The following is a 23,305-nucleotide window of genomic DNA, read 5'->3' as shown; positions in this document are numbered from 1 at the left end:
TCGAGTTTTTCCTCTAACAGGATACACAAGCATTTGTCTTAAAGTGTAAAACCTCAGTTCATTCTCATGTTAACCAGTTTGACATTCCTGCATTTCAAGGCTTGGTATCTACAAACCTTTTAAAGCAAGTGAACTCCAGGAAAGTGCTGTAAGTTACTCTTGTTAGCAAAGAGTACAACCTGTGGGATAAGTGTAGTTTGCAGTTATAAGGCGTGTTCAGTTCCATGTTGCCCTTTCCTGCCTGGTGAGTAAATAATTAGGAGAAAATGTTCATAGTTACAAAAGAAAAGGGCACTGACAGTGATCGGCTGATTCTGAAGTGCAGAGGATTTGAATGCCTTACATGGAAAAGATTACTGTAAAAGACCGGAACAATGCTGTGGAAGTGAAAGTGAGATGCAATGATAAGAAAAGAGCTACTCGTGTGATGCTAAATATAGGCTTCAGCACAGACCACAGCTGTAACTCATAGAAGTTAAAGGTACAGAAGATGGGACATCTGTTACTGCAATGTTTGAAGATCAGTGCAGATGGATCCTGAATCAGTATTACTCAAGTGAGCAGCATTTTTTTGCACATCTTAAGCAGTGGGACCTCTGCCCAGTTTCATGGCGACAATAATTGGGACAAAGAGAAGACGCAAAGTAAAGGGGAAATTGTGGCAAAACCACCTCTGTAAAAATCCAAATCAAAACACCAACACCATCTAGAAACAGCCTCAAACAGCAGCACAACATCACTGCCTCCTCTGAACACCTGATAGCACATTCAGGCTGGAATTCATGCATTGGAGCTGGGTCAGCAAGTCCTGTTATTTGGGGTTCAAGGAGCGGTTGATAGTGGGTTGCCTTGTGTGAGTAGCAAGAGAGTGGTTGTATGACCTCATTTGCTTTAAATGGGCCTAAAAAATATGGTGTTGGAGAAACCCATCCAGATGCTGAAGGATTTGAGAATTGTTCTCCCACAGTCTCAGATCTTCAGGGGAGAAATGTAAGTATTAAATGGAAAAATGTGTCTCCACAATTGACAGTCCCTCACTTTGGAGATGGGAGCATGGAGCTTCTCAAGAGTAAGAGAAAGTCTGTGGCAGACCAGAGTTCCTTGCTCCTTTACTTATCAAGATCCACTGAAATCAAATTAAAAACATGATGTTGTTTTGGCACAGGCTTTTTGTAGGATTTCCTTTCAAGTCTCTCCAGGCTGTTCCCTGTGTTATTTCACTCTGAACTCTCTTTTGAAATAATTTAATATAAGGATTTCAGGAATTCAGCCTGCCTTTCTAGATTTATTTGTTTGTAAGCATAAAATAGTTTAAATGAAGTCTTCAAAGTCTACCTGACTTCCATCTGCCTGGCTGTTTCCTAGAACAAGCCAGGTTACAAGTTGTAAGACCTCCCTGGTGCCTGAGTGAGGTGTTTGTGTCTCCCAGCATCTTATTCCCTGGACCTTTGCAGTCCCCTTGCAGGGTTAGGATTTGTATGTGATATCGAAATATTGTTTTGAATTTGGAAGTCAAAATTGTCTTTTCCCCCCGTTCTTTTACCAGCTCTTGTGTATTTAAAACTTCGCAGGGTCGGCCACCATAGTTCCTCAGCTGTAGAGACTTGCAAGGAATTATTTAGCTCTTAGCAGGCTCTCACTCTTCTTAGGACTTGGAGCGTTGGGCGCAGTCAGCTTTTCCCTCCTCCGGAGGCAGAGAAACTCTGGGCATGGGCTGAGGGTGCAGACTGGCTCTCTCGGGTTGTGCATCTTCCCCATAGCATCGTGTGTGACGGCCAAACCCGTCAGCCCCTGCTTGGGCGAGCTGCCACCACTCTAGGTGGTGGGGAATGTTTTCCCAAAGGTCAGTGTAAAACCAAAGTGTTCCACCGAAGGGTACTACTGAGATTTATCTTTTTTTTTTTTTTTTTTTTTTTTTTTTTTTTTTTTTTTTTAAGGCAACTAATATTAAAACTGAATCCGATGCTCCGGAAGCCAGAACTCACAATCTGAGACGTAGAATGGGATGTGCACCTCCAAAGTGTGAAAATGGTGAGTGGCAAGCCAGGTGGGAAATAAAGAATGAATGCAGTTTCTGTTACTTTGTACAAACTTATTTAAAGACTAGAGTTAAATTCAGCAGTTGGAATAATTCAAACTATTTAATAAAATACTCCTGTTAAATTCCAATTTAAAAATGAAGTTAGTGTAAAAGTTCTTTTGTGGCTTAAATATCTGTTTGTTTTGCAAGAGGTTGAATTTCCTTGGAGAAGATATTTTCAGCTGAAAAAAAATAATTCTGTTTTAACTTCATGACCTCTTGTGGAGCAATCAGAAATGAGATTGGAGCCATAGTATTATTTTGTATATTAAAGAGCTAGCATTTATCCTTTATTGCCTTAAGTAGAGGAAACTCTTAAGAATGGATCCGATTTCAGACATGTTTAGGAAAGCATTTGAAACTCCTGAAAGCAAAAGACAGCACGTTGTGAACTTAATGCTAAAGTTCCCATAATGTGATTTTTAAATTGCTCTGTCAATGATCCCAAGTCTGTTATCTGTCCTTAAAAAATAATTCCAGCCTGAAGAAATGTTTAATGCCATCAAAAAGAAGAATAAGCTTGTTGACAAATAATCTGGCAAAGCAAATACTGGAATCATTTCCAACTATTTATTAATTGACATTAATGAGGCGGTTTGTCAATTTTGTTCATTCAAAATCTTTTTTTTTCCAAGAAGTTGTATAGATTGTGGCTTTTTGTAATTTGATAATGGTTTTGTTCAGGAGTGTCTAGGCATGAACCTGTTTTCTGGTTTCCCCCTGAAGGAAAAAGCTTTATACAATTTTTTAATGCTTAATTTCTCGTAGTTGTAGGCATTCTTCTCTCTAACATCTCAGACTCCAAGAAATACTTTGGATTGTCTTGTGTCCAGGGGTAGAGGTCTCTAGCTCACTTGTAACTTAAGCTGAGAACTTCACTGCCCCCTTGTTGTGTGACTCCTCATGTGTAGGTCAGTTTTTTTCTGTGTCAGCAATGAAGACTTGAGTAGAGACATGCCCAAACTCGTTAGGAGTGTGAGAATGCAGAAACCTGCTGCTTTCCAGACACTTCTGCCTGCAAGCTTGTCTTTGACTATAATGTTTTTGTGAAAGCTATCGCTACAAGACTCTGAAGCGCAGATGATTGTAGTAAGCTGTGGCTGTGTAAAATTGCTGTGCTGCTGTAAAATTGCTGGAGTAATTCAACTGCACTTGTTAACATCTCATGGAAGCAAAATCTTAGCTTCTGAAGATACTCATAATTTAATTGGAATTAATTTCAATGGGTTTTAAAATACCCACTCAAAAAATGTGGCGTGCAGTAGTCATTGCTAGCTTGTGATGCCATGTTTGGTCTTTCTGATCATAGCGGCTTCTGTCGGCATCGCAGAGGTTCCAGCCTTGCCTTGAGCAAACTGACACAAGTGTGTGTGCAGGATAACAAGTAATTCACAAATAACTTGGGGTGATGCAGTCTAACGAGTAATAACAAATAAATAATAACAAGTAATGCTAAGCATTAAAACGTTTTGTAATGCCCTCCTTTCTTTTCTGTTGCCCCAGAAAAGGAAATGCATAACACAGTGAAACTGTCCGAGAAGAGAGAACGTACTGGGGAGCCAGAGAAAGACAAATCCAAAGCTCGATCTAAAAAGCCCACTAATGCTGTGAGTATGCTCTGTCTTCCTGCTGCTTCAGGTTGATTGTAGGTGTTTCTGGGCTTCTCTTGGGTGTATAGTGAAATCTCATGTCAGTTATAGCATGCAATGGACTCTCTTGTATTCTTCATGTAACCCCGTGGCTGAAACAGCAAACCTGTGCCTGCTGGAACATACACACTTGTAACAGCACGAAGCTTTACAAAGCCAAAACCAGCAAAATGGTTAAATGTCACTCTATAACTGAGTAACATGATTTCTGTCTCCAAGGTACAGTCTCCAAATAAGCATGTTGAAAGAGTCCAGGTAGAAGCAGTTCATCTGTGAACCGATCTCTGTGCTCTCCTATGGAATTTAACAGGAGCTTTGGTACCCAGCTCTCCTGCAGATCTGCCACTTATTCCACCATTTCAGCACTAACTTGGGGACTTTGTTGTTCAAATGCTTCTTAAAAACAACCCTGTTCCTGCTTCAACTCTTTATACACCACCCTCCTCCTCCAGAAAAAACCCAAATGGGAAGCAATGGTGGCTTATCTCACTTTGGAGAAGATGATACTGAGATTTTTCCTGTCCACGCCACTATTTGGGTCCTTCCTAAATCCCAGAACGTTCTTTGTTTAATCCGCACCTATAGCTAGAGAGCTGAGAATGAAATGTGCAGATACGAGAAGCCTGACCTGCCCAATCTCCCAACAAAAAAACCTTATGAGGAGGAGCTGGAGGGTTGGAACTAAATGATCTTTAAGGTCTCTTCCAACCCAAACCAATCTGTGAGTCTGTGATGCTCTTCTTTTCAACAATGTGAGACCAAATGGTCTGCTTGTCCTCGCAGCGCTCTCCTGTATTTAAGAAGAGACTCCCAGTCTGCTGCTGCTGAAGGCGTGGGACAGGCAGCAGCCATCGTGCATCTGGAGGGGCTGTGTGTCTTCCTCGGGGCTTGGTGACTGCTGTGTGAAACCTCTGTCGGGCTCCAACAGCTGACCCCCTGCTCGAAAGCGCGTAGCTCTGCAGTGAAGCTGCTGCCTTTCCAAATTAAAATTGAGGTCTTGGCCAGTGTATCTGCGGAAAATGAACACTCCTTTCCCTCTTCTGAGGTTCTGAGCAGTTGGTCTCAGGGGAGGAGGAAACATCTCTGCACACACACTGCACTGGAGAGTGGCAAGGAAAGGGACCGTAAACCACCAGCTGGTGTCCTGTTGTGCTGCTGGTTTAAGCGATCCTGGCGACCAGATCCAGCCTTCTATCATTTGGGAAAGTACCCATGGAAGGGCTTGTGGCTCCTGTGGCCCTTCTTGAATCACAGAGCGGGGTTACTTAAACATTGACATCAACATTTTGTGTTTGCTCATCTCATTTCCATTTCAGAGATAAAGTAAAACTAAGCTTTAGCAAATGTCACACGTGACTGAGTTGCCGAACTGCTCTTACCCCACCCTAAGTGCTCACATTCCCACTCTGGCAATTTTTTGTTACAGGTGGATTTGTATGTGTGTCTCTTATGTGGCAGTGGTAACGATGAGGACCGTCTCCTGTTGTGTGATGGCTGTGATGACAGTTACCATACTTTTTGTTTAATTCCACCCCTTCACGATGTTCCCAAAGGGGACTGGAGGTGTCCCCAGTGTTTGGCTCAGGTAATCCAACAAACCACAGAAGTTAGGCTGAAGGGTCTTTTTTATTTTGTGGGGTTTTTAAAACTTGATGCTAGGGATTGAAAATACAACTCACTATTACTTCACGTTGTGCAAACAAGGTGACAGAGGGTGATGCCAAAATTAGGACTGGGCGTGCGTCAAATTGGAAAGCTATCACTTCATGTTTTGGAGCCAAATATTGATGTGCCTTTAAAGAGTGCATTGGATTTTAATTGGCACCTTTCCTCTGTATTTAAAATTGGAGTCTCGCTGGATGCTTCAGTTTGGAGGGCTGTGCTTTTTTTTTTTTTTGCTTAGCTATACTAGAGGAAGGAGAAATTGGGTGTGTTATTTCATTAATGTTTGTGCAGATTTATAATTAAATATTGTGACTTGGTGAATTAAGCAGAGGAATTTCTTCTTCTGACTGTGCAGCTTGGGGCAGTCATTACATTTTGCTTAGGTGCCTGCCCTGCCCTCTTACCCATCCAGTGCTGTAGCCCCTTTGTGTAACACCTAAGTGTGCTTTGTCTTACTCATATGTGATAGAAATCCTTGTCTTTTCAATGGCAGGAGTGTAACAAACCTCAAGAAGCATTTGGTTTTGAACAAGCAGCAAGAGACTACACGCTTCGCACGTTTGGAGAGATGGCAGATGCGTTCAAGTCAGACTACTTCAACATGCCAGTGCACGTATGTTCATGAATTTCTCCTGATGCCGTAATGTAGATTCCATTTTTTTGTGCTCAGTTAATACGTACAATGTTTGAGAGGGAGGGAGGAATTCCGTTTTGGAATGGGATAAAACCCCAGATCATCAGAGGTTCTCATTTATGTCAGTGACTCCTTTTTCTTGCTGAGTCATAGTTTGTGTCCACTGGCTTCTTGTTCTTTTTCCTTTTTTCTACTTTGGAAGAAGGGTACTCTCAGCCATTCCCGAGAGAATGTTCCAGTGTGTCCTGGGGGAACCATGTTGCTGCTGCAGTTTTTTTTCTCTTATTGAAACAATTTTGAAATGGGGAAATGCTTCGATCTGATGGAGCTTCCTCCCCAAGACAGCTTTATGCACCTGCTTTTTATATATTGATTCCTCAGCACTTACTCCTTGTTTTTCTTCCTCTCGTACCTAGATGGTCCCCACTGAGCTGGTTGAAAAAGAATTCTGGAGACTTGTTAGTACCATTGAAGAGGATGTGACAGTAGAATATGGAGCTGATATTGCTTCGAAGGAATTTGGCAGCGGATTCCCAGTTAGGGGTGGGAAATTTAAAGTTAGACCAGATGAAGAGGTAAGGCTTTGTTAGTTCACTGTGTGTGTTTGTATTAAAGGTCTTCATTGAACAAATCTCTTTGGTTCAAGCACAATAGTGGAACTGGGTTGCACGGTGTTTGTTTTGTGTATCTGGCACAGTATTTGAAGAGAATTAGCTCAGTTCTGAATAAATAAAATGTGCCGTGCTCGGATGTTTAAAGCCACAGGTTTATCCTAGAAGTTAATGAATAATTTCCAAACTGAAAAAAAGCCTCATTTTTACAAAAGTGATCAGATCAGACTTGTGAAAGAAGCAACTGTAGTGAGGGGGTTTATTTGTTGAACCATTTCTTATATCTTTCAGTAGGGAAAGGTGCTTTTCTTCTGTTGCTCTTTTGGTAGTTTTATCTTGGTTTTTTTTTTCTTCCTGTTGTGTAAACCTGTGACTACTCTGTTCGATTTTCAGGAGTACCTTGATAGCGGCTGGAATTTAAACAACATGCCCGTGATGGAGCAGTCTGTTCTTGCTCACATCACTGCAGACATATGTGGAATGAAGTTACCCTGGCTCTACGTCGGAATGTGCTTTTCTTCATTTTGTTGGCACATAGAAGACCACTGGAGCTATTCCATAAACTATCTGCATTGGTGAGTTTGAGGGATAAACTCAGCCTGAGAAGCAATCTCCCTTTCAATCCCCATTCCCCTTTTTAATTAGTGGACTACAACTAGATTCAGAGAGTTGAAGACAGAATAATCCTTGCAGCAGGGTTAAATTTGACACAGTGCTATTCCTGCATTGATTTGCTTTTGGACAAGAGGTTGTATTTTGGAAAGAGACATCCATTCCCAGTTTTAGAATATCCATGAGAGATGCAGCAGATACTCCATCAAATGTTTTATTACACTCAATGTAAAACTAAAAACCATGCAAGTTTTTTTTGACGATCATCTAGCTTCAACTAACAGCCGTAGGATCCTGCATATTCTTATGTCTGTTGGACAGACCATTTTATCATAAATCCTCTCATCAAGCAAACACTTGTCAGCTGTGATTGGGACAGATCTTTGCCATCTCTTTGATAATCTAAATAGGTAGAGCTTCTTATATTTGTCCCCTTCTAACAGCTTTTCTAACAGCTTTTTTAATTATTCTTGCCACTTCTTAGAAGCCCGTCAAGCTCTTCCCTTTTCCTTGTTCACATAAGTATTCCATCAAAATGGTAAAACCACAGCCCATCTAGTGTTCATTAGATCATCTTTTTGGTTGGTTATTCAGTTGCTGCTCCTTGAAATAGCTGCTGCTGCAGGGCAGTTCAGGTAGTCGGTGGCTGAATTCACTTGCTTTCTTAGTCCTTGGCATCATTAAAACAAATGTTTGAGTGAGGCTAATTAAATGAGTGATCAGGATTACGCTGCAAAAATTAACTTCCTTGACATTTGTCACTCCTTTTATTATCCGAGAAGATAGTGGAAGAAGAAGAGGTTTTTGGGAAGGAGAAGAGGTTTTTGTTTTCAGTATGAACTTAATTTCTTCTCAGAGTTTCCCTCACTGTTCTTAGAATGGTATTATGTCCTCCATAATTTGCCCTGGATTGCATCAGTGTTCACAGTCAAGGCTGGAAAGATGCTGAAGTGCATACATGTACACGTGCACACACGTTACATGCATTTGCAGACACTTGTGAAAGTTGCTCTACTTGCTTTTAATTTATTTCCCCTCCCGCATGAAAGCCCTTGATATCTTGTCTTTTCAATTGCAGATATTCTTCTGTATTTTCCTTCATCTGGGCTTTTTAGCCTATTCAAAAGTGATATATAGTTGAGGTTAATACTGTTTGTGGCCGGAAGAGTCAGTATTAATGACCTGCTGCTGAAGAGGCAGTGCTCTGACCTCTGAAAAGCCTTCAGAAGGCAGGACTTGTTCCTGTGAAAATACTGGGGGTGGCATGTCTATCTTCAGTGCTCCCCTGCGCCTTGAAGCAGCGTGTATCCTGGGACCATGTTATGAGCCGATAGTCCCGAGCGAGCCATGCTACGGGAGCAGACCTTTTACAGGCCTGGAGGCAATAATTCTCCTGCGTGACTCTGAATCCTGTGTTAGTTCTTGAAATAGTAAAAGGGGAAAAAACAAATATTTGCTTCCAAAGAGGCTTACAAATAAGATGTCAGTCCTGGTCAGAGGAAGACTTGCCATTGTTGATGCTAGTATTTCTAAAGTCAGGATTGTGGCACTGTCAGGGAGCAGTGCAGAAAGAACCATCACCTTCATCCATTCTGCAGCTCGCAGCCTTCCTAAGGCTGACACCTTACACATCTGTTAGAATTGTATCTCTCTCACTTGTCTGTTCTTCTGAAGTCCAGAGACTGCCGGTCCCAGTATCCTGGGCCAAGTTTAGTGTGGTTCATAGCTGCTGTCATCCATTCCCTAGCAGTGACACCTATCAAGGAGCAGAATTCTTGATTAACTCCATATTGGGTCAGGACACTGGACAGTTGGATCTGTGGCTGTTCTTCATGAAATCAGAGTTGTTCCAAGATGCTGACGAGGTCCAGGGCTGCATAGTCATTTAACGCTGCACAGCGATGATTCTGCTCATGATTCCAGTGTACCTGCCCTCCCACAGTCCCTCCTGCTTGCTGGCCTCTTTCCACGACAGAGGAGCTGTTTGAGTGCAGGAATAAGCTCATAGGTGTGAGGGATGTGCTTCCGTATTCACACTTCCTAAAATGATTTATGGAAAACAAAGAACAAAGTTAGTCCAGCTTTACTCTGTCACCTCTTCCGGAGTCTTGGGAGAAGGTTGTTTTTCTGTTAACTTCTCTAAATACTTTTTCTACCATTGTTTTTTATAAGGGATTGAAAGGCATTTTCATCCTTGTGCTGCAGTGAGCCAGCTTACTTGTAAACACAAAACAATATCTACTGGAACACATCTGCGTAGCCTTAACTTCCTCAGCTGGCTTGCTTTGGGTTAAGCTGTTGCTAAAGTTCTTTGTTCCTACTCTAAATATGGATTTTTTTTCTTGAAGTCTTTTACGTAATTTGGAAGCTTAATTTCTACTTGCTATGAGTTGCTTTTACGGCAATTATACGCAACATAAAAAGAACTGGCTTGGGCTGTTAGATCCAAGAGGGAGTTTGTGTTCGTGGTAAAAGGCAAACAGGTTGTTTTGTAGTTGTGCTGGCATAAGCAGAACTTGACTAAGAACTTCTTCAGTCTCTTTTTTTCCCCCTGAATAATTTAAGTATGTGCTCAGCAGTATAGGCAGTTTAAAACGTAGGTCTGGAGGAGGGACCTGTGTCAAATATGAGGACTCTGGAAGGTTCATAGTCTTTGCATTCCTTCCTGGGGTTATACCGTTCTTTTGACATGGTGTGTTTTAAAGCAGAAGACTGCAAATGTAACTTTCAAGATTGCTTATATTTAACTTTTTTTAATAATCTTGCAGGGGGGAGCCTAAAACGTGGTATGGAGCCCCAGGGTACGCAGCTGAACAGCTGGAGGATGTAATGAAGAAGCTTGCTCCAGAGCTATTTGAATCTCAGCCAGATCTCTTGCACCAACTTGTCACCATAATGAACCCGAATACTTTGATGGCCCACGGAGTGCCTGTATGTTGTTGGACTCCTGTGCTACTCCCCCAAACCCAACCCAACCCTCTTTCATTTGCGCTGAATTCTACTTCAAAGCTGATAATCGAAGCCACTTTTATTACAGAGATGGTGTGGTAGTTTCCATGTGTGTTGTATCTTCCTTGTCTAATATAAAGTGCCAGTATGAACAGATGCAAAATAGAATCATTGTGTTTGGAGTTGCTTGGCAAGCTCTTTTCTGGAGATCCACCTTAGCGTGTTTCTGTATCTCAGCTGGGCAGCTTAGTCTTGACCTTCGCAGCAATGCCAGGAGCTCTTCCCATGGCTGTCTATTCAGACACCTTTTTTTTTTTTTTTTGGCATAGAGTTTCTGGCAAGGGCCAAACACCATTCTTCCTTTATTTGTCTTCCACATCCCCTTATTTTTCCTGGATAAGTTCTTAGGCATTTGAAAACATTTTTCATCAGTTTCCATCATATTCCATACTAGATTACTCATGGGAATTATGTCCCTTTACAATTTAATTAGCTTGTGCCTTGCTGGCCTTGGGAGTTAAAGGAAAATCTGGAAAAAAGTAGCAAAATTTGTGGTGTATACTGTGCTTTGAGAGTCTCAAAATTGCAAAGATGCAGGAAGACCTCCTGCTTTCGCGTTGATTGTATAGCACCAGAAGTATCAGATTTACAACAGGACGAACTTCGCAGTAGGTTCCAAATTTCTCTCCCCCTTCAGCTGTGCATAGAGGAAGGCGTTGCCCCTACGTTACCTGTTTAACTGCGCACAGAGCTCGCAGAGGGCACAAGGCATGGACAACTGACCTAAATTGGCTTAGAGTGCGGATACGACTGAATGAAACTGCCTTGCTTTCTAGTGTTTTATATGACACGTTACCAAATGTCAGTTGTAATTCTTGGGCTCGTGTTTGAAAACTATCCAAAGCCATCAGAGAAGTTACTAGAAACTGGAAATTCTTATTCCCTGGAGGTATTCAAGACCAGGTTGGATGGGGCCTTGAGCACCTTGATGCAGTGGGAGGTGTCCCTGCCCATGGCAGGGGGAGGAACTGGATGGGCTTCGTGGTCACTTCCAACCCAAACCATTCTATGATTCTCTTTACAGCCTTAGCTTCTGTTTAGGTTTGACCTAATGCTTGGCTGTCTTTTCTCCTAGGTTTATCGAACCAATCAGTGTGCTGGAGAGTTTGTGATCACTTTTCCCAGAGCTTATCACAGCGGCTTCAATCAGGGTTTCAATTTTGCTGAAGCTGTGAACTTCTGCACAGTTGATTGGGTACGTTCCTAAACCAGTTTTTCATAAAACGTGTGGTTCCAAAGTTGTTCCTAGCTGATGTACGGCTCTAATTTACTACTCATGCACAAATCCAGTCTGTAGATCAGAGGAGCTTGTTGCTAGAAGCGTAGTCTTTTCCTGGAGGTATTTCTTTCATGTAGTCAGCTGTGGGCTTTCTCTGGTTCTTAAGGCTTGGTTTGAAATGATGCGTTAGGGCTGCTGTATCTTTTGCAGCAGGAGGTAAGCACAGTCCTGTACATGCCTAGAACATGAGAAGCACAAGAGCAGCTGGAATCTACTCCTTTGATATCCCCAAATTCCATTCAAATTGTCAAGAGCTGGAATGAAATGTTGTATTGCACTGGGAATTCTCCAAGAGATCTTTTTGACAGCTGAAAAACAAAGTCAACTTGGACTTCTTTTCTGCTTTGGCTTCTGTGATGAAATTGAATGATGCATTTAACACACAATAAGAACAGTTAAAGACTTTGATAGTCCTCTTGGGGAGAAAATAGTGAGAATTGCATCCGATGTGAGTATGTCCTCCTGGACACCAGAAGTGCTCTGGGATTTTAGAGGAAGAGGTTTACAGATTAGGAACTTTATGGATAGTGCTTTATTCCCAGTGTCTTCACTCAGCTCATTGTGTGCTCAGAGACAGGCACACATTACAGTTATTACATTATAGTAATTTATTAATGTTTTTGTCTTTTTTTTAAATAAAATCAAATGGGGGTATTTGCTCCAAAGTTACAAGTACTCGTTTCTCCTTTCCAGCAGATTTCTCAGGCGCACAGTCGCCCGATCTCAGAAAGATCCTTTGAAGTTACTGATAATTCAAATTACTTCTCTTCTGATTTTATTATTCCCCAGAAAGGTCTTAGCTATTCGTAGATGTAGCCCATCTAAAAATGTTGCTAAATTTAAAACACATCACTTAGAAGTGGGAGATGACTAAAATTGGAAGAAAGCTTCCAGCATTGTGACTGTGTTCATGTATTGATTGCTTTAGTTTTTCCTCTTGTCCTTCTATGAGTCTCTAACACTTTGTGCCCTGAGCATCGCTCTCTGCCTGGCCAGGAACAGCCTAAAATAAAACAATGAGTAACCTCCCAGTTCCTGAGGAATTGGTTACTCTGCCTGGGGCTAGTTAGGGCCTTCAGTGGTTTGTGGAGTCAGCAGTTCTCAGGCTGCAGCACAGCTCATGTCCTACATGGAACAGCCATATTGTTTGAGGACGCTTCCCTTTGACACTTCACCAGCCTTGGTGTTTTTGTAGCTTGGGCCTTCCTGAGCCTCCTGCAGTTTAGTAGTTTACTTACCCCTAACTGAGAACCCTTCCACACAGAACTTGGTAAACAACTCGAATCCACAGCATCCACTCTCTGGAAGAGTTATAAGCAGCCCTGGTTTACAAGAACTCAGGGTCTTCAGTTCTCTAGATTTATGTTCTGAGCTATGAATATTGCTGCTAGAAGGATTTGTCTTGGCCTATCGTTTGGATTGTTTTCCAGTAGTAACATAAAAAGTCAGTGTCTTGATGCAATTTTCACAATGAACGTTTCATGTACTCCATGTTTCTTGACGCAGCTGCCGTTGGGACGCCAGTGTGTGGAACATTACCGTCTGCTCAGCCGTTACTGTGTGTTTTCTCATGACGAGATGATCTGTAAAATGGCTACCAAAGCAGATGTTCTTGATGTTGTGGTAGCATCTACAGTTCAGAAAGACATGGATATTATGATTGAAGAGGAGAAGAGGCTGCGTGAGAAGGTTGATAAACTGGTGAGTTGTAGACAATGAATGAAGGCTCAGCTGAAATAGTGCTACAAAATCATGCTGGGACTTGTACTGTGCTGACGATGGCTTGGAGCTACCCAGTGCCTTCCTGGACCACTTTTCAGAGGACCACTTAGGTGAAGAATCATTTATTGTGCATCGTGCTTTAGTATCTGCCCTTTAACGTTGTTCAGAATGTCTCTTTTAAAGGAATACTTGTTCTTTCAGTAATTTAATCAGAATAGCTCAGTTTTTTTCATTAACCAGATTTCTGTTTACATGGTTTTGGTGCCATAATTCTAAACTTCATTATTCCTTTAATAAATTTAGCTTCTGATATTTTAGCTTGGAATAATCACCTCTTTTCCAGGGAGTGACTGACTCAGAGAGAGTGGCTTTTGAGCTGTTTCCTGACGATGAACGACAGTGCTTCAAGTGTAAAACCACCTGTTTCATGTCTGCTGTCTATTGTCCATGTAAACCTGGATTATTGGTATGCTTGTACCACATTGAGGATCTCTGTTCCTGTGCCACCTACAAATATAAGCTGGGGTAAGCTTTAGACAGCAAATAGTACTCCATTCTGGAGCTGATTATTGTAGATACTGTGATTTGATAATCTAGTGCCTGCTGCAGTGGTACTGCTCTGGTATTCTGCTTCTGTCTTTCCTTTGCAAATACAGTGACCGCAAACAAGGTGCTGGTTTTGTGCTCGTATACAAAGACTTTGTTTTCGGCAATCAGCTCTTCTTGCTCTATAATGGCAAAAATTGCTGGATAAACTTGCTTTTTTGTGTGTAACAGCAAAGTCATTCCTTACATGCAGCCCTTGCCAAGTAATAGATTTTTGCTTTTGTTGGCTTTCCTTCCTCTTGTCATCTTTCCTTTTCTGTTGTCTGTTACATCTTTGTCCTGCAGGAACAAGGATACTTGTCCTAAGACAGTGTCACAGTTGTTGCAATTGTAATGTTGAAATGGCTTTTTGAAGCACTTGGAAGGTTGAAATTGTCTTAGGAGGAACATGGTGTGATTGTGGGTCTTAATTGTATAACCCTGGGTGCATAGAAGATCATTTCTGTTTTGTATAGACCAACCCATCTTGATGCTCCTCCCTTCCACCCTGCTGCTCCCCTTAGTTTCGCTGAAGAATCTGAATTCTGTGCTCCTTGTAGGTACCGCTATACCCTTGAGGAACTCTATCCAATGATGAATGCGCTGAAGATGCGTGCGGAATCATACAACGAATGGGCTTCCAATGTTAATGAAGCTCTGGAGGCAAAAATTAACAATAAAAAAAGTATGTACCTTGCCTGTTGTGTGCAACACATGATTTTAAATGGCCGATTCAGGTTTTAGTTTCTGAACCTTAGCAACTTTTGTCTTTTGTGACAATCAAAGGAAATCACATATAACTTCATGTTTTAAAGTCAGTATTTTAGGGGCTGTAGTCACAGAAATTATGTTAAGCTGTCTCTGTGTGAGGAGGTTGTAGATAATTTTGACAAAGTATATATCTGAAGTTGAAATAGAAATATATTTAACTTGTTGTGTTATTCATCTTTGCCATTTTAAATACATCACAAAGGGAGACTTCCATTAACTAGATCTTTCCCCAAAGGTCTCATCAGTTTTAAGGCCTTGATAGAAGAATCAGAAATGAAGAAGTTTCCAGACAATGACCTACTGCGGCACCTCAGGCTGGTTACGCAGGATGCAGACAAATGTGCCTCAGTGGCACAGCAGCTTCTTAATGGCAAAAGGCAAACCAGGTAAGTGTTACTACATATGTTTGCAACAAAATCAAATCACTGACGATGGATGCCAGAGGGAAGTGATAGATGCTGGTGTTCTGTAGGACTAACCTTGTCTTCTCGAGAGAGACGTCTTGTACAGGAAGATTCACCTTTACTGCATGCAGTGAGTTAAACATCCTGAGCTTTCAATCTCTTCTTCCTCTGTGTTTGACAGTTGGGCAGTAAATTCATCATAATGTTCCCCAAAAGGAGAAATTGCTGTGGTTATTTCCAGGCAAAGCAACACCCAACAAGATACAGTTCGCTTGTCTTTGTGCCGTGCGGACTGAAAAATCTGTCAGTGGTGCCTTGTCATTCCTTTCTTTGTACTTTGTGCCTTATGGAGAATGAAGTGTCCTAACGTCCTGAGCTGCTGATGATGGGAGAACTGTATAACATCTGTGAAAAATACTTATACTTTGGCAGCACTTGTGTTAAATCTTTAAGAGAGGTTATTTGCTCGAGGAACTTGAGAGAGGGCAGTGTTTGGGTAGTACGTTCTCTGTGAACTGGTTCTCTGGCTGTGTGGTCCTGCTGGCACTTTCCATGTCTGAAATGAGTTGAAAGGAGTCAGAAGATCCAAAAGAACAAGGCCAGATCTCCTTATTGCATCAGTTTGATCAGGACTATACTGCTACACAAGCCTTTCTCTCAGGGCTCACAATTTACTGTCTCCTGTTGCAGATTCTCCACCTGGCCTCACAATGGCTGTACCCGCCCTTGTGGGATGATGGGTTTCTAAGAAAATGTTGGGTTTACATGTGTGGAGGATAACATTGCTCAAGTCCAACAATATTAACAACATGAAGCACTTCAAGAAAAACTGTTTCTCTTTTGTCCCATCTGGACAACTTTTGCCTGTTTTGGCTGCTTTCAGCAATGTGATGGTTGTCAGAGCAGTTGTTCTCCGTGCTGGTAAAGCTGCACGTGTGCGGTTTCTGCACACTGGCTGCCCCAGCGGGAATCTTGTAGGTCCTCACTCCCTGTGTTCTTTCAGCACTTTTTTCCTTGTGATCCTTGTGTAAGTTATCGTAGCAAGGACTTGATAAAAATTCAGCTTCACTGTCTTGCAAACACAAGAGAATGAAGCCCCTGTTACAGCAATGTGACGATATTAAAACAGGAAATGAAAAGTTCAGCACTCCAACAGACATGCCTTCACCAGATAGGTAACTTGCAGCAAGAGATTCATGGCATTGTTGCAGAAGGACTTGTCCACTCCTGATCTCTTCCTTTGTTGATGTCTTTGAAGAGATGTTGAGCCATCTCTTCTCGTTCTGACATCCCCAGTCTGTATTCTCCCATCCTTAGTATTTCCTCAGGCTTCCTGATGATGAACTTGGAGCAGCAGTCAGGTCTTTTCAAGCTGTTCTGTGCCATATGAGCTCTTCCAAGGCTCTTCCTGCTCTTGGCATGTACCTGACTTTGCTCAGCCTGGAAAGAGCAGGGTGCAATTTTTATCTTCATCTCTTTGACTCGGTTGGTTCTTTGGTCAACATCACAGTGTACGGGCCTCTCTCACAGCTGTATTTGCCAACTCCTTCAGCGTTACAGATGGGGATGAATAATCCACCCCATGTTACAGTACACAGGATCAAGGCATGTTGGGCTTCCACGCTGTAAGTGATTTTAGACCTTCCTTCTCCATTTCTCTTTTGATCTTTATTTGGCATATTTCTGGGAGAAGTCCAGTTGGCTTCATAATTAGAGTTAAAAAGCCATGTTGTTGGGCAGTTCTTTTTTTTTTTTTTTTTTTTCCTTAAAAGATTGAGGGGAACGTACTCATAAACTCTGTAGGAAGATGTAAATCATGGGATCATAGAATTATTTGTTTTTTGAGATCCAGCCCAACTGTTCCTATCCACTATTAAACCAGATCTCTGAGCACCTCATCCACCCATCTTTTAAATACCTCCAGGGACGGGGACTCCACCACCTCCCTGGGCAGCCTCTGCTGATGCCTGAGTATCTTTTCGTTAAGGAAATTTTTCCTGATGCCCAGTCTAAACCTCCTCCGGTGCAACTTGAGGCCATTACCTCTTGTCCTGCCACTTGGGAGAGGAGCCCAGCACCCACCTCACTACAGCCTCCTCTCAGGCATTTGTAGACAATGATGAGGTCTCCCCTCAGCCTCATCTTCTCTGGACTAAACAAACCCATGTCCCTCAGCCGCTCCTCATAACGATTCTTCTCCACCTCCTTCACCAGCTCTGTTCCCTTGTCTGGACATGCTCCAGCCAGCACCTCAAGGTCCTTCTCCTGCTCCTGCTGGTCACGCTGTTTCTGATATACACCAAGATGCCATTGGCCTTCTTGGCCACCTCTGCCACTGCTGGCTCACGTTCAGCTGCTGTTGACCAGCACCCCGAGGTTCTTCTCTGCCAGGCAGCCTTCCAGCCACTCTTTCCCAAGCCTGGAGCTGCATGGGGTTGTTGTGAATAATCTGCTTAAAATCATAGTACCTGTTATGTCAAATACAGTTTCATCTCTGTGCCCTTTACTTACCCGCAGGATGTTGGGCAGTCTTCATCATCCCAACTGTCATGTATTGGTTATCAAGGGTTGTGGATTCTGCCAAAAGTGTGTCTCATGCTTTTGACACGCTTCCCTTCATGGGCTGAGCACTTTGTTCTGATCCTCAGTTTGGGCAGTAATCACAGTGATCCACGAGGATCTCCCGTACCGTGTTTGCAACAGTTGCTGGGAAGAAAAGACCAAAATACATGATGAAGATTCTCTTGGAGCACATTCCGTGACTCTTGCTCACTGTGTTTTCTGTAGTACCTGAATGAATGCAGAGGGGCCGTACTTCCCGATCTCCTTTGGTTCTTACAGTGACTGGTGATGGATGGGCTTTTCTTCTGTGAATGGGGTTTCTTTGGTTCGTGTAATTTGTAGTTACCAAAAATATCTTCTGACAGGAGTTTTGCAGTTTAGCCGTGGACATACGTGTGTGTGTGTGTGTGTGTGTGTGTGTTTGTGCCTGTGCCTGTGAACAGAGGGGCTGGGTGCGTGCAAGGACAACAGAGCTGGGGATGGGGCTGGAGCCCAGGGCTTCTGGGAGCGACTGAGGGACCTGGAGCTGTTTAGTCTGGAGAAGAGGAGGCTGAGGGGAGACCTCATCGCTCTCTGCAGTTCCCAGAAAGGAGGTTGTGGTGAGATGGGTGCTGTTCTCTGCTCCAAAGTCAGAAGTGATAGAACAAGAAGAAATGGCTCCCAGTTGCGGCAGGGGAGGTGTTCAGATTGGATATTGGGAAAAAGTTCCTTTGCAGAAAGGGTTGTGAAGCCCTGGCAGAGGCTGCCCAGGGAGACATTGGATTCGGGGTTCAAAAGCCGTGTGGATGTGGTGCTTAGGGACAGGTTTTAGTGGTGGAATTGGCAGTGCTGGGTTAAGGGTTGGGCTGGATGATCTTAAAGGTCTTTTCCAACCTAAATCTAGATGATTGTATTATAAATATTTATATATTTAAAAACTTGTGCCTTTTCCTGGAAGGTACTGCAGAACTTTCACAACAAGTAGGAAAACTGCAGACCATAAACCAGCCCGTTTTGCACCTGAAACTTTGAATTAATTTTATTGTTCAGCTTACTGCAGGTTTTGGAACTCCGGTGTGATGTTGTGTGTCCTTTCAATATACCTATTTTTAACATAGAATGGTCAATTAAAATTTATTTTATAGTGTTCCCATTCCTGTCATGCTGGCGTGTCCTGCTGGGATGTTGTTCTCCATTTGTTTAAATGGCATATTGTGGATTACATTGGAGCCAGCATTGTGAGAGATTTCTTTCCTCTTCTGTTCAGGGTTCTCGGACCCAGTCAATTCTGGCTTGAGTTTAGAGAGTTTTTTAATATTAGCCAATTGGTTAACACTTGTAAGCCACTCGTTTCATCCGGAGCTTTTGGATAAAAATGAAAATGATGATTTCAGCATAAAGAGGATTTTTCAGAAGTGCCTACACGACCCGTAAACATAAAACCCATTCAGACCTGGGATTTGCTCTCTTTTGATATGGGCATGGAGAGAGCTTACTACAATAGCTGTTGCAACAGAATTGAATGGTTTATCCGCAATTGCTTTGTGTTCTGGAAAAAAGCCTAATTTTATTCCATAATAACCAGTGCTCTTCCAAGGCTGAGTAGCTGTTCCAGAATGCTGTTTAATATGAAAGAGTATTTCCAACATTGGCTTATTCTGCTACAGCGAACTGAAGTGTTCCCATGTATGTCAGCCTTAAGCTGCTTGGATGCTTTTGTATCTTCTATTATTTGTGAGTAGAGCTTGACTTAGAAGAAATCATAAGCAGATTTTGAGAAGCTTAGATTTTATTTTGTTTTTTTTTTGGTGTCATCCAACAAAGTGGAATTGTGTGTGATTGCAGGTACCGCTCCGGAGGAGGGAAGTGTCAGAATCAGTTGACTGTGAATGAACTGCGGCTCTTCGTCAGGCAGCTCTACGCTCTGCCCTGTGTGCTCAGCCAGACGCCGTTACTGAAGGTACATTGGAAACTTCTAGGGGAAGGAACACGAGCATTTGTTGTAGGGATGTATTAGCACTGCATTCATCTTCTCTCTCACCATTTGCTCCAAGCATAACTACTGACGGGCCTGAGTAGCTCACGCACATTAGTTGCGTCAGCACAGAGCTCTCTGGCCTGCTGGTGTTTCGAGGTCAGTAGATTTTTATACTGCACAGGAGAATCGAAGTGTTAACGTTTTGTGAAGTAATGAAAAGAAGCACCAAGATGAGCAGCTACAATTGGGGTCAGTTAACCGATCTTACGAGTGAAGCCCAGTTTATCTGAGAATATTCAAAACTGGGTACTGCTGTGAGTGACAGTTCTCCCATTCGGATCGCTTTCCTTCTTTGTTAATCCAGCGTTGGCTTTCTCGTAGTCTTGTCATTAGATACCCCCTCATTCTATCCGCCTGCGTTCCACGAAACAACACAGATAACCCCAGCCAAGGTGCCAGCCTGGGCTGCCTAAACACTTGTTCTAGCAGAGAACCTGCTGCTGACAGTGAGTCACATCTCTCTCCCACAACCATCAGCTCCTGCTGATTATTTGCTCACCAGGGGATCAACCCTCAGACAGGCTGGAAGTAATTCAAGACGATGTTTCAGAATTTGCCAAAATGTTGCATATCACACAGAGGGGTAATTAAAAAAAAATGATACATAAATTCTGGGCATCTGCGATTCCTGGCTTAAAAGAGAAAGGCTTTGCATATCTGTGACTTTTAGGACCTGGAGGTGCAGTGTCCAGCTCCTGAGCTTTCTCAAGTGTCCACACAATGCTGGGAGACCAGACAATGTCATATCACTTTGAATGAGAATAGTTCAACTCAGCTTTATTGCTATTGAAACTTTATCAGTTCTGGAATGTGCAAATCAGATGTTATGCAATGCTGTTTACAGCTATTTGTTTATAGCCTTGTAACTCTGAAGTTATCCTAGTATTAGTAAAGCAGAAGTTCAGAAATGCCAGGCTTGCAAACAGTTCTTCTCCATCTGGCTTTCTTGAACAGGGAAATATGGGACAGAGAAAAACACATATGGTCAGGATATTATTTTTTATCATTCTCAACAATCATAAATGATGCATAGTCATGCAAATGAGGCTGTTAAATTGCAAAACCATCTCCAGTAACTGCTGGCCATTTATATTCTCTCTAAAAAGGCTTCATTCCATTTTGGGTGAGATTACCTGCCCTGGCAAACAAAACCTCATTGGCAAAATACCGAGATGTCAGCTGTGAAGGAAAAACTTACTGCATTTCAGCCAGTACTAGAAGCACTGAGCAGGGTAGCTAGATGTGGTATAATTCCAGCCTTCGCAGCAGGATTACTCTGGCTAACTGTCCGTTATCCTGGGTGAAGTGCAAACAGCCACCGAGGGACCTTTCTGGGGCAACCAGCTCTTGAACGCTGGAGAGAGAAAAGGTGTCACACTGCATGAAAGAGTAAAATACCTGTGGCCTACTGGGGCTCTGTGGTTGAGCTCAAAACATTAACAATGTGGCAGAAACAAACCCCCAGAAGCTCCATGGGCTTCCCAGCATTCTTCAAAGCCTCCTTAATCTTGCTGTTCTTCAGCCACCTTAATCATTCCAGAACAAAGCCAGAAAACATCACTGATGGAGGACTTAAAATTTCTGGTTTGATCCTTTTTACTCTTCTGAGACCCCTTTTTGGTACCTGTCTCTTGGTTCAAAGGAGTGGAATTCCCTTGCCCTGTGACCCTCAAGCTGGTGGACACGTCATGTATGAGGAGATGCTGACATCCACGCTGTGTGTTGAAGACGTGTTATGTACATGTTCCGAACATCACGATGATTCACTGTGCATGTTGTGTGCATTGCAACCTGGTGTTTGCCAGGAAGCTTTACACTTAATGTTTAACTTCTAAGTTTAAGAGACTTGGCAGTGGGTTTTCTTTTCATTTATTGTTGCGTTTGCTTATTTCAGGATCTTCTTGATCGTGTGGAAGCTTTTCAAGAGCAAAGCCAAAAACTCCTTTCTGAAGAAATGCCCAGTGCTGCAGAGCTTCAGGAGCTGTTGGATGTCAGCTTTGACTTTGATGTTGATCTGCCCCAACTGGCTGAGCTGCGGATACGTCTGGAACAAGCACGCTGGCTCGAGGATGTGCACCTGGCTTCCTCAGACCAAAACTCTCTCACTCTGGATGATATGAGACGTCTTATAGACTCAGGTGTTGGACTCACTCCCTGCCCAGCGGTTGAGAAGGCAATGGCGAAGCTGCAGGAGCTCCTTACTGTGTCTGAACACTGGGATGACAAAGCCAGGAATCTGATAAAGGCCAGGTAGAAGCTGAATCTTAGTGTTGCCTTTTGTAGTTCCATGAGCTGTGTAAGATAGAAGGAGTTGGCTTTACTTCTGAAGGGGTTCTTCTGTTCACACAGTTCATAACACGATGTCAAAACGACAAAACTTGTGCCATCCAGAAGGGATAGGGATGGAGAAGGGGGGTCAGTGACCGAGTGATGTTAAAAGTTGGTGTTTGTGGTGCTCCACTGTCATCCTGCAAATTCTCTCTTTGCCACCAGGAAGGGGTTGGACACGCCTCTGCCTTCCTTTCCACCTTCTTCCCTCCCCCAGTGTTAGACTGGAGGCTGCATATCCAGGTGGAGCTTAACCAACAATGGCTAAAATGTTATTATATGGATCATTTCTAGCATTGAAGAGATTACTTTAGGTCAAACCAGAACAGTCTCTCATTAGTAACCACAGTATGTTTAATGTATAACTTAATAGAGCACAAAACTGAAATAAGCTTGGGTTTACCCTCCAAAATAGAGACGCAGCTGAGTTCGTACTTTTCTAAAACATCAGAATCAATTTGTGAAATAGAGAAAAACCGTCTCCCCCCTTCTTAACTTTCCAGTGTGGATTCTCTTCATTGAGTCTGTTTTGAGGTCCAAGGAGGATCCAAGACTCTACCATTTAAGAATTACTGAATGTTAAATACCCCTGAAGCCCAAATGTGTTTAATATTTGAAAAAATAGACGATAGATTTCTTAATATTTTCAACATTTCTAGCAGAGTCTATAGCAAGCAGATTTCTAAAAGCACATCTGCATTATGACGGCCCTGGTTGTATGGAAGGGGTCTCTAGTACTGGACATCATGCTGTTATTCATTGCAACCCTTTGGTTTTTGTAAGCCGAAGGGGTGGAAGAGCCCCAGTTGTGTTGCAGTGTTTTACATTCTGAGGTGTTTTGCTTCCACAGACCACGGCAGTCTCTGAGCAGCCTTGTAGCAGCAGTGAAGGAGATGGAGGAGATCCCGGCCTATCTCCCGAACGGAGTGGCACTGAAGGACGTGGTGCAGAAGGCCAAGGACTGGATGCAGGAGGTGGAAGCTCTGCAGGTACGTGAGTGATGCCGCTGGCTTTTTGACCTGCTGTCAGTTAGACCCACTCTGCAGCCTCTTGTGTGCGCTTGGTGTTTCAGCGTCCCATGGATTTAAGAATGCTTAATCTAGAATGTCTGTTTCCTTAGATACGGCGTAGTCATGGCCTGGTGAGCGCTATTGTTTTTACCTCTGTTTTTGGACCTGATTTGTATTCCTTCACCTCTACAGTTAACTAGCTGCGTTAAAATCCGTGAAGGAGCTATTAAAAATCTAAAGTTAGAGTTTTGCTTTGGAGCTCTACTGGGAGGGAAATCTTGCTCAGTTACTACTTACAGTGATCATATTCCTGGTACTCAGTGTTGTGTACCATCCTGCAGAGGAAAGAAAAATGCTGCCTTTGAAG

At 42.8% G+C, this 23,305-nt stretch overlaps 1 protein-coding gene across 2 annotated transcripts in view; it reads left to right on the top strand.

Annotated features, from left to right (window-relative positions):
- KDM5B (lysine demethylase 5B) overlaps positions 1 to 23,305 on the top strand; it is a 58,824-nt gene that overhangs the window by 23,365 nt on the left and 12,154 nt on the right. For both annotated transcript variants that reach the window (XM_054087530.1, XM_054087529.1), the window contains exons 6-20: positions 1,938 to 2,031; positions 3,584 to 3,687; positions 5,156 to 5,314; positions 5,888 to 6,007; positions 6,445 to 6,603; positions 7,033 to 7,214; positions 10,020 to 10,182; positions 11,336 to 11,455; positions 13,046 to 13,240; positions 13,605 to 13,786; positions 14,407 to 14,531; positions 14,853 to 15,003; positions 19,408 to 19,522; positions 21,495 to 21,850; positions 22,779 to 22,917. In XM_054087530.1, the coding sequence (XP_053943505.1) occupies positions 1,938 to 2,031; positions 3,584 to 3,687; positions 5,156 to 5,314; positions 5,888 to 6,007; positions 6,445 to 6,603; positions 7,033 to 7,214; positions 10,020 to 10,182; positions 11,336 to 11,455; positions 13,046 to 13,240; positions 13,605 to 13,786; positions 14,407 to 14,531; positions 14,853 to 15,003; positions 19,408 to 19,522; positions 21,495 to 21,850; positions 22,779 to 22,917 (2,364 nt within the window). The remainder of the gene's footprint in view (positions 1 to 1,937; positions 2,032 to 3,583; positions 3,688 to 5,155; positions 5,315 to 5,887; positions 6,008 to 6,444; positions 6,604 to 7,032; positions 7,215 to 10,019; positions 10,183 to 11,335; positions 11,456 to 13,045; positions 13,241 to 13,604; positions 13,787 to 14,406; positions 14,532 to 14,852; positions 15,004 to 19,407; positions 19,523 to 21,494; positions 21,851 to 22,778; positions 22,918 to 23,305) is intronic.

The sequence above is a fragment of the Cuculus canorus genome, chromosome 24, assembly GCF_017976375.1.
Source record: "Cuculus canorus isolate bCucCan1 chromosome 24, bCucCan1.pri, whole genome shotgun sequence".
NCBI classification, from domain to species: Eukaryota; Metazoa; Chordata; class Aves; order Cuculiformes; family Cuculidae; genus Cuculus; species Cuculus canorus.
This window is presented reverse-complemented; position numbering and strand designations above follow the sequence as displayed.